At 46.2% G+C, this 10,343-nt stretch overlaps 2 protein-coding genes across 2 annotated transcripts; both read right to left on the bottom strand.

Moving 5' to 3' along the window:
• Nucleotides 1-1,007: 1,007 nt before the first annotated feature.
• Nucleotides 1,008-4,107, bottom strand: LOC136537715 (large ribosomal subunit protein eL36z-like). The gene is made up of 4 exons (XM_066529674.1): nucleotides 4,012-4,107; nucleotides 3,808-3,916; nucleotides 2,587-2,786; nucleotides 1,008-1,241 (listed from the first exon to the last, which is right to left on the bottom strand). The coding sequence occupies exons 2-4, from the start codon at nucleotides 3,907-3,909 to the stop codon at nucleotides 1,208-1,210; spliced, it is 336 nt and encodes a 111-aa protein (XP_066385771.1). The 5' UTR covers nucleotides 3,910-3,916; nucleotides 4,012-4,107; the 3' UTR covers nucleotides 1,008-1,207.
• A 2,483-nt stretch (nucleotides 4,108-6,590) lies between these two features.
• On the bottom strand, nucleotides 6,591-9,987 carry LOC136515516 (protein phosphatase 2C 35). The gene is made up of 4 exons (XM_066509085.1): nucleotides 8,465-9,987; nucleotides 8,239-8,352; nucleotides 7,103-7,367; nucleotides 6,591-6,975 (listed from the first exon to the last, which is right to left on the bottom strand). Exons 1-4 carry the CDS (start codon nucleotides 9,872-9,874, stop codon nucleotides 6,860-6,862), a joined length of 1,905 nt encoding a protein of 634 aa, XP_066365182.1. The 5' UTR covers nucleotides 9,875-9,987; the 3' UTR covers nucleotides 6,591-6,859.
• Nucleotides 9,988-10,343: the final 356 nt, after the last annotated feature.

Below are 10,343 nucleotides of genomic sequence, written 5' to 3'. Positions count from 1 at the left end.
CGAGTCGCCGGCCGGCGTGCGGCGTGCACGCGCCCGCCGTTGCGCACCACCCCCAACGGCTTCCCTTTTGATCCGGTCGCTCCGGATAGATGGATGATAGCCGATCGCTCGAGCAAAGCGCGAACCGTTGGAATTAATCGAAATTTGAAAAGGCGTCCACCGTCGTCTCGATCGATCGGCGACCTATATTATCTAGTATCAGCCAGCAGCCTGCTGCGCGCGACGTGCGGCGCGCGGAACGGGCAGCACGTCGAGGCGAGGCGGCATGGGCTCGCTGGTGCGTTTTGGGCCAGCCAGCAGCGTGCAGACCGGAGACGCGCGCGCGGGGACGACGTCGTGGCAGAGATGATTCTGGCTGGTGTGCACTGTGCACTGTGCACTGTGCAGAGAGCGCGTTCAGGGTGGACGTGGCCAGTGTACGCTTTGGCGTTTGCTGGCTCGCTCTGGTCACCACCTGCCTTCACGCTGCAGTGTGTGTGACTGTGTTTGGACTGGTCACTGGTGGTGATGGACATGCTGGGGAAAGCGCCAAATGCATGTAAGACGAGCTAGTTCGTTTGCAACTGTTTAGGGAAGACCGGAATCTCACGTACGTACACCGTACAGCCATCATATCGTTCGCTACAGAACAAGTTCTTCAGCGTGGGGATTGACTGAAATTGATCTCTCAACGATCGAGGTGTGTCCTCTGTACACTGGTTTCTGATAGCAGTTTCTTCACGCAAAAACCTTGCATCAGTATACAGACCGTTCGTCGATTCAGGTTTTGAATCAGCAGGTTTGGCATACTAATTACAGCTGAAAAAACCCTGACTAAGGCCATACTACAAATCAGTGTATGCGCGATTCTGTGAAATAGTCTTTTTTCTAAAATATTCAATTCGATCAAAACCCTGTGATCATCACAGAAATAGAAACATATATGTGAACAAGTAGGGCAAGAGCCCATACTGATGATGGAACAGCAAGCAATTTACACCTAACAAAGCAATAACATCTGCCAGCAGTGGAAACAAAATTATTGTTATTTGAAACTAGGTAACCACGACTGTTGATTGTATCTATATAGTTTCTGCTAAGCTCCAATACTTCACTTGATATATGTCAGGTACATATCTTCCTATCATATAACTGGGAAATCGAAAAAATCCTACTCATCGTCATAACTGGGAACTCTGAAAAATTATCAGCACAACCACAACACTTCTCACCACCAATCTGTGCCGCTTAACGTCTCGTATCTGCATACAAGATCAAAAGGTGTTAGCTGCACTGTAAGACTATAAATAAGATCACTCAAAATTGAAAGATGGCTAATTATCAACACAACAAGAACAATGCGTCAAGCAAATAAATTGCTGAATCAAGCCACTGCAACAACTCATTGATTCAAGTTGCTAACAACTTTATGATATTCAATCAAGAAGAGTAGAACCACTGCTATCAGATTTGGACTGGAATAATTCAGCTGTACGTTGGCTCCAAAGTAGTTTCACCCTTCCATTCATCCATATCCTCAACGATACAAGAGCCTCTCAGACAGCTGTGATAGCCCCCATCAAGGTGTACCACTACAGTGGTTCTTATGATTGATTGCTTGCCGGATCGAGTAGATAATGACAGGAATTGTGCAGGTTATGTGATGTCAGGAACCAACACGTACACAACGCATGACCTAAGCATCCATTTGTGGTGAAACGTATGACAACAGTGAAGGGTAGCTGATTAGGTAACCTTTTTATACTTTAATTATTTGTTCCCAGGCTAACACTTCTTTGTACACGATGATGTCAACTGGATGAGAGGTACCTTGCGGCCAGTCAATTCTTTTTTGTTTCTATGTTTGTTAATTGCTTCCATAATTACATATGTGATACTATGTTATGGCCTTTGCATGCAGTTTGACATTTGTCTTTGCTCTATGTTAGCAGCTAATATGCACAAAATTCTGAATCTGATGCAAACATTGGTATGACTGCATCTGGCAGCTTAATACATAACCTTGTCCTTTCTCAAACTAATCACGAAGAATCAATGTGGAACCCTGCAAAGAGACATACTGCAAACAAGGAAAAAATATGCCTATAGCATGCAGAGCAGAATGGAGAGGCATAGTTGCACTTGTACATATGCTATTATCACCTATTCTTATTGTCCATAAAACTTTGAAAGAGATTACATGCAAAGCTTCTGTGGCACAGGTTAAGAAAAACTAAGTAATCAATATAACTGTTGACTTGTTGAGTTTCCAGCTAATAAGGTCACGCTACACTGCATCAGGCATTAATTCTAAGTAAGAAAAGAAATATGTTCAGAGTGTAGTTTCGCCCACACAAATGAGTATTCTTCTAAAAGTAAAATGGATAAACGGCGGCACATCGCACAATTTAAAGACGGCCCTTAACCTTGTAGCTAAAGGATCTTGACAAAGGTGGCCTGCGTTCAACTTGGAGCAACTTTTAGATAACTGGGTCACAACACGTGATTTAATAGGAAAACTTTTATGTCCGCCAACAAAAGCAGGTTCTCTTCAGAAATTCAATAATATTTTCTCCAAGTATACAAGAATGAGAAGTAGAAGCGTACCTCTTCCTCCTAAGAAGATTGAGCATCTCTTCATGCTTCTTCTTGGCTCTCTTGTGTGTCCCAAGCTTTCTTTTTGCCACCTTAAGAGCACGCTTGTCCTTACAAATCCTCAGAAGCGCAGTGATGCGCTTCTCATATGGTGCCAATCCAGCAATTTCCCTAATCACGCGCCTTACGAAACAGGCCCTGATGGTAGCTTTCTGAAATCCCCCCAAAAAACAATGTGCTCAGAAAGCTACTAAAACACAACGTTTAATGGGTAGTTTCATCACAGATGTGCATTCCATAAACATAGAGTGGAAAGTTGCAGTAACTTGTTTAATGAAAGAAGTTGAGTTAACCAAATTCACACCCAAAATCTTGCATCTGTTGTCTGGTTAACTGCATATGTCAATGGTGACCTGTGCTAATTTTACATGGCAATAGTAGTGTGACCTGCCAGAAAAATAAACCAGACAAGACAAGACAAGACATGGGAATTTCTAGGCTAACTACAAAGTGACTGGTGCAATAGTTTTCCTCAACCATGACTGCTGCAATAGTTTCCCGTCGAAGGCTAAATCTGAAGAATGCATATGCCAGAATTGAACTTGAAGCTAACACAAAACACTTCTATAAAAAATATTGACTCTGAAGAGACTCTTCTTTCAAGCCTTCAAGGAGAACTTCAAACTATTGCAAATCAATTTCGCAGTAGACAGAAAAACTTCTGTGTGTGTTAACATTTTAGATAGCACTTGCACATCATGTGCAAAAGCCCATATAGTCATTGCACATATTCTCACTTCTCAATACCCAGAAACTTGAGCTTCTGACTTCATTTTGCTAGCATTCACTACAAGTCTACATGTGACAACAAATTAATGATTCAGAAGAAATTTATGAGAAAAACAATACCATGTTGCTAGCATTAAGTTGCATCAACACCTATACTTCAGTCAGTGAGCAATCCCTACACATTTACTTGCTCAGTTACATGCTTCAGAAAAAGTTCTCCTGGTATACCAAAGTACAATGTACAATACAGCATTAACTGTCAGGTTAGGTACAACCAAGATTCAGAATTTGCTCAATTCCATCCTACGAGCAGAAGATAAGGGAGCAAACGGCGGCACCAAACCATCACACAATACAGCACACAACTATGACACGGGACGCGAAACACACATCTACGCAGAAGGAACAGAAGGATTGAACGATCATTGCAGCATTGATACTTACTCCTTTGTGGGCGGAAGGGCGAGGCGGGAACTCGCGCTTGGTGACGACGTATCCCTTGTTCAGCCCCACGAACAGCCCCGTCTTCGCCGGCGGCGGCTCCATCTTAACCCTAACAGCACAATAACCAAGCGAAAACTCCCCATCAGATACTGAAACATACGCAGCCTCCAGATAGCACGGTGCAATTCTACATCATAGGGGCACCTTTGAGCCCTCGAGGAGAAAATGGCAGCACGACGTAGGTCGGCGGTCACCGGTGCCGGCGGTGCTGGGTGTTTTTTTTTAGGGAATTCACATGAGCCATTATAAAAGATCACAATTCTTTATGAGGCACCAAAAAAGTTTAACGGACTTCAGCGCTACTACTCTAAGCCTGTTTGGAATACGGTATTTTTTTCCATTCCTGCATTTTTCCTATGAAATTGAACTGATTCCTATGAAATTCCTGTGTGATTCCTGTGAAATTCCTGCGTTCCAAACAGGCCCCTAATTTTTATTTACCCTCGTGCCACTGTCGTCAGATTATACTCTAACGGTGTCACTGTAGATGTAAAAAGTCGAAAATACCCTTAGGTCTAAATATGACATTAATTTTTTTCGAGCGTCTTAACGACTTCAAATAAAAAAACTCAAAACTAGAAAGTTGTAGATCTCTATAATTTTTATATAAAAATTATCTTCATTTAATTCCGTAAAAAAAAGATATGATTTGATATGATTAATCTATCTTAAAAAACTTATATCTTTTTTGCGGTATTAAATAAAGATATTTTTTATATGAAATTGTAGATCTCGACTAGATATACAACTTTCTAGTTTTGACTTTTTCTATTTGAAATCGTTAGGATACTAAAAAAAATTAATAGCATATTTAGACCTAAAGGTATTTTCGACTTTTCACACCTGTAGTTTGACATCGTTAGAGCCCAATCTGATGGCAGTGGCACAGAGGGCAAAAAAAAATTAAAACAGTGACGCTGAAGTCAAATTTTTTCTATGACTTATAGGAAATTGTGATCTTTTTTAATGGCTCATGTGAAATTCCCTCTTTATTAAATAGAAAATTATGGCTGTGGAGGCCCAGGGTAGAGAAGCTTTGGGCCCATGGGTTGGTCAGGCGCGTAGTGATTGGGCTGTATCTGTTGGCGTGTGGCCCGTATCATCAGCGCGATCTGTCTGGACTCCGGAAACAAAAATTGTGACAAGCCCAACGTGAAACCCATGATTCCTCTTTCTGGAAAAGAATTCAAAACAAACATTTCGTCTCTCTTCTGCATGCCCATGGTGAAAGTCATTGGATCAAATGTGAACCCTTGTCATACCATAATCTAGTCCCTAATGACAACTTCAGTGTCCAAAAAATAACTGGTACTCAGATCTGTAAATTATAGTTCACTTTAGTTGTATCTTAAACCAAATACTTCTACCTTTATATAGTAAAATGCATCAGCATCTTCTCCAATTATCCATGAAATATGTTGCATTAAATTTATAAATGTTAATATTCTTTTCTGAAAACTTTATCAAAGCTATAGAAGTTTAACTAGGGAGGGCATGAGCTTCACTCTAATTTGTTGAGCCCCCCTAGAGCGCTGTCATAGCATTTGTAATTCAAAACTCCTTCCTACTTAATGCAAAGACGCTCAAGACTTTTGTGTATTCGAGAAAAAAATAGAAGTTTAACTTAGGACAAAGGTTAAGTAAAGTATAATTTAGAATGTTGGGAATATAACCGGATTCGTGGTAGCGAGGTCGTTGCAAACCTGATGTGAGTTGAGCAAATTATTACTACTGAACAAGTGGCATTTAGTAATTTTGAGTGAATCATAAAGTTCACTATAGAAATAATATCTTAACGCAAGTGCTTCTGCCTCCAGCTCGCTGTACCTTAAAAGCAACAGTATAAAAGTGTTTGCTTGGAACCCAATTCACAACCACGCGACCGGAATGACGCTCAAAGTCAGTGCGCATAGTGGGGGGAAATATAACGAGGAAATGACCCGGCACGATGGGGCTTTCTTTTCGCACTAGCAACCAATCGCCGGAAAAAGAATGCATTTCTTACAGGAAAGCACCTGCTCCTGCTTTCCCTTGCTTCAGAATAGTGCTTATCTATCGCAGGAAACAAACACTTGAAGATAGCTGTGCCTCACTCTCACTCACTACTTGGCAAAAAAAAAAATATACAGCAAAGCTATACTTTCCTTCTATATAAGAACTACACCATTTCTTTACCAAATGGTAGAGAAAAAAAATATTTGTAGAATATGGAAATGTATGCTCCTTGAAATTGTATACAGCAAGTGGAGGTAGACACCTAATACAATACTTACAACAAAGGCTATTCCATCCAATTATTGGTGAAGCAGCAATCAAGATCATCAGATCTCTGAATTTAAGAAAGTGCTAAATCCAAGAGATAATGCTTACCCCATAAGTCCTGATTGATTGTGAGTAGGGCACGCTACATCAGAGGTCAACTTAGGTTCATTCATGGCACAGAACCATGGATAACCCATGGTTTCTCACAACAGATAAGGTCGGCAACCTGGCAGTGGCTGCTGAATTGTTCAACAGGGGGTAGCTCTGGAAAGGGCTACCAGTTAAGACTTAAAGAGGTCAACACCGCAAATGATTTCTGACCAAAGAACCACTTGCATTTTTGCATAAAGTCTAGTATTTCAGAATCATAGAAGTCCAACTTTGAATCAGTCTCCCGTGCACATGTACAGTCTCCCATGCACACGTACGCATGGTATGAACACAGAGGATGCAAAAAAAGGTCAAAGAAAGTTGACCAATTGGTCGCTATTTTAGTTATTAATAATTGAACAAATCCTCTTTTACATGAACATCTTATACGGCACTGCGTCGGCATGCTCTAGGGGGATCTCATCGTGATTCAACTTGGATGCGCCGAGATCCCAAGCCCACCCAGTGCTTCATTGATATTGTACAGCAGCAGCTGGGAGGAGTGGAGTAGGCATTCAAGAACCTCTCTCTCTCTATATACGTTTCTTTCTCTAATCTAGTACTAGTATGGCTGACCTATTTACACACATGACCTCCAGATCCTGCCCTCCAAAGATATTACAATGACAGATACGTCGTCGTGGTATCGCCGCCGGTCGCCATGTGGTATCTCGATCAATTCATGAAAGTCCATTCCTGCAACCACAAGGCATGTGAAAAACAAGATCAGTGACTGATCCGAGCTAATTCATCTTGACCTTCCAGAAGTTCAAAAGTTACTGCACAACGACTACCAAACACACACGATATGACTTCAGTATACCTGCTTTGTTTGCAGCTCTGAAAAGAACTTCCTCCACTAGATGCTGGGCAGGGTCACCTTCAGGGGTTGTTGCAATGAACATTTCAACCTGAGCAACCGCCTCCTCGTTGGTGAAATATTGGTAAAGCCCGTCTGAAGATAGTATCAAGAATCTGTCCCTTGTGCTGATCCTATGGTGAAAGAGCGAAGGATTGCACGTGATGTATGGGGATGGCCCGACGTAATCTATTCTGAACATCTCCAGCAGCGCATCATTCCATTTGGGCTGTAAAAGCATAGCAAAGATTGTAAGTACAGGAAGGAATACAAGAGTATGATACAAGATGCAGCACAGATGATATAACTTAGTGTTACTAGATGCAAAAGGTCAAAGTTCAGGCATGTTGACTCAACTACCAAGATCATGTGAAAAATTTGGGTTGCTTGGCTTCATGGTTATCGTCACAAATTTTCATCTTATAAGCTATATCTCACTTCAGTTCCAAGAAAGAGACTGCCCTCTTTCATTGTGTCATTATTGATTTGCAAAAATGGATTATAGATAATAGTTTTTACTAGAACCGACACTATTTTAGCTTCGTTGGAGAAACGTGCCTCCCTTCAAAGCCACTCCACTCGCTAACTTCCTGGCCACATTTCAGTACTGCACAAGCACATTCTTTGCACTTGGACAGAAGCAAAAGAAACTTCATTTTCTCTGAGAGCAGCTTCTCCTTCACTTCTTCAGACTAGCTATACACATGGTGACTCTGAAACTCAAGTAATTTATTCATCCGTTGAAAATTTTGTGCATGTGGCCATAAGCTTTTAAGTCAAGGTCAATACAGTCTGTTTCAGTGTAAAATGGACATAATTTCCACTCCAGGGAAATTAGGATTGAAAACGATTTAATCTTTTTGTCAAACTTTGGACCAGTTATACCAGTTCCTGCTTTCCTTTTTTGACCTTTGATTGATCGAGATCTGAATAACTATTTGTTGACCAAGAACCACAGCAAAAGTGTCATATTTTGCACCTGATATAATGAGATTAGACTGTTTCTCTGACCCTAGAAATTTATCCTTCCAATTGCATGATCATAATCATCTAAACAAATTCATTATGTGCAGAACTGATGTAATCAAATATAAACTAACCTGTTTCAAGAAACCAGCTCCAAACGCTCTCGTCACCTTAAGCGAGCCCTTCACACGGTCCTTGGAGATCGCGGTCCGGTCATCAGGATGCTCGTTCCGTATTCTGCAGACTTCCTGTAACCAGGCAACGTGACATATGAGTTACTGCGAGATCAGATCATCAAAAACCAGTCACTGAATGACTCAGTTAATCTTGAATCAAACTGTGAATCATCAATTCAGTTACCTCTCGCACTGACGTGCTATGTTCTGATGTAAGCTGCACAGCTGACAAGAGCGGAGTGCCATCCCCAATTAATCCATCGAATGAACCCTCACTGATCTGCTCGAGATCAACGCTGTCCATTGTTCCCAGGACAGCCCGGCTGTCACCTACATTCATGAGGTACATGTCCTCCCCTTTCATAAGCATGGCTAGAACGCAAGAGCCCATAAGCGCAAGCTCCGGAAACTCGCCGACCATCTTATCGGCGACGTCCAGGTAGGCCTCTTCGGTCTTGCGAAGCGCGCGTGCAAGCGCCTTAAGCACGGCGAGGTGGTCGTTCTCGCTGCTGCTCCTAGCAGGGCGCTGAGTTGGCGGCTTCAGGCTGGAGCAGTCGCGCTCCCACTCGCACTTCCACCGCCGTGGGTCATCACCGGTGCCGCGCGGGGGTCTTGATCGGCGGGCGCGGCGGCGGTTGGCGGGCTGGTCCTGGTGATCTGAGGCCGTGGTGCTGGTCGGCTGGTCGGGATGTGTGTCGTGCTGCTCCTCCTGCTCGCACTGATCCCAGAGCAGGCCGCGGAGCTCGCGGTGCACGGCGGCGTAGAGATGGGAGACGAGGAAGTCCGTGGCGTCGGGACCGTTGAAGCCGTCGTAGATGCCGACGAACACCCAGCCCCGCTCCTCGGACACCACGATGTGGACGCGGTCCTCGCCGGCCTTCCCCTGCGCCCACTGCAGCCCGGCGGAGCCGGCGCCACAGGCGGCCGCCGCGGTCGCGGCGTCAGGCGAGCCGAGATCCAAGGAATCCTGGAACTTTTCCGCCCGCGCGAGAAGCGCGCGGGTAAAATTCCGCAAGCGGCGGCCGCCGTGTGAGAGACTCCGGCGGAGCGCGGGCACGGCGCCTCCCATGCGGCCGGATGTGGCGGCGCCAGGGAGCGGGCCGGACATGAGCGCGGCGTCGAGGGGGCCCGAGAGGAACCCCCTCTCTATGGGCCCGGAGAGGAACCCGCCCCCGGCGGGCGCGCAGATGGGGCCCGACGGGAACCTCGGGACCGGCTGCAGCGGCACGGCGGCGAACGACTCGGAGCTCTCGAACCCGGAGGAGGCGGGCGCGGCCGACGAGGCCGTGGAGTCGTCCGGCAGCAGGAGGAGGACGGAGGTGGAGAGCGGCGTGGAGACGTTGGCGCTGAGCGCGGCCCCGGAGATGGCCCGGAACGTGGTGACCTCCTCGGCCGCGGCGGCCGCCTTGGCGTCGGCGACCAGGTCGTCGTCCGCGGAGAACGGCACGAGCACCTTGTCCGGCCGGACGTAGCAGAAGGAGTGTCCGAGGCCCTCGTCGTAGGCGGGGTCGGAGGGGAGCGCGGCGGGCGCCACGTGGCGGCGGCGGCCGGCGGCGCCGCCCGCGCAGCAGAAGCAGGCGAAGGAGTTTCCCATGGCGGGACCGGGACGGGAGCCGGGGGAGCGGGGGGAGCGGAGCGGAGGGCTGCGGATGGGGGGAGGGTTGGGTGGTTATAATGGGGGGAGCATTAGCTACGCTCTAGCCGCGGAGGAGGCGAGGAGAGTTGACTTGTAGGAGGGAGAGAGGAGAAGGGACGAGGGAGGAGGAGAGTGGGTGGGGTTGAAATGCCCGAATAGTTTAAGCTGGTTTCCACCTCTAGGCGTTGACTCGTGTGGGCGTCCGAGCCCGCCAGGCATCTGGTGAAGCCCCGCCCCCTCGCCCCGGTCCGCTGCGTCGTCGTGGGGGCGGGGCCCGCCTGCGCCTCGGTGCGGAAACCTGATGCGACCTTCTGCGTCCGCGTCCGTGTGGCCGCCTGTGAGGCTGAGGCTGAGGTGATCCGCACCTTTGCCTTGCTGCTGGTGTCCTTGTTTCTGTCTACACGGATCGGCTGGAAAAAAGGGCCTG

This window comes from Miscanthus floridulus, chromosome 2 (assembly GCF_019320115.1).
Source record: "Miscanthus floridulus cultivar M001 chromosome 2, ASM1932011v1, whole genome shotgun sequence".
Lineage (NCBI taxonomy): Eukaryota > Viridiplantae > Streptophyta > Magnoliopsida > Poales > Poaceae > Miscanthus > Miscanthus floridulus.
Note: the sequence above shows the minus strand (reverse complement) of the source record. Positions and strands in the feature narration are given on the sequence as shown.

What these genes read in the sequence shown, in the direction of transcription:
- LOC136537715 (XM_066529674.1), bottom strand. Translation starts at nt 3,909, where the DNA reads ATGGAGCCGCCGCCGGCGAAGACGGGGCTGTTCGTGGGGCTGAACAAG. An exon ending in GCCCTTCCGCCCACAAAGGA is followed by an intron (nt 2,787 to 3,807) that starts GTAAGTATCAAT and finishes GGGGGATTTCAG; the next exon opens with AAAGCTACCATCAGGGCCTG. An exon ending in AATCTTCTTAGGAGGAAGAG is followed by an intron (nt 1,242 to 2,586) that starts GTACGCTTCTAC and finishes TCTTGTATGCAG; the next exon opens with ATACGAGACGTTAAGCGGCA.
- LOC136515516 (XM_066509085.1), bottom strand. Translation starts at nt 9,874, where the DNA reads ATGGGAAACTCCTTCGCCTGCTTCTGCTGCGCGGGCGGCGCCGCCGGC. An exon ending in GAGCTGGTTTCTTGAAACAG is followed by an intron (nt 7,368 to 8,238) that starts GTTAGTTTATAT and finishes ATGCTTTTACAG; the next exon opens with CCCAAATGGAATGATGCGCT. An exon ending in CAGAGCTGCAAACAAAGCAG is followed by an intron (nt 6,976 to 7,102) that starts GTATACTGAAGT and finishes TTGTGGTTGCAG; the next exon opens with GAATGGACTTTCATGAATTG.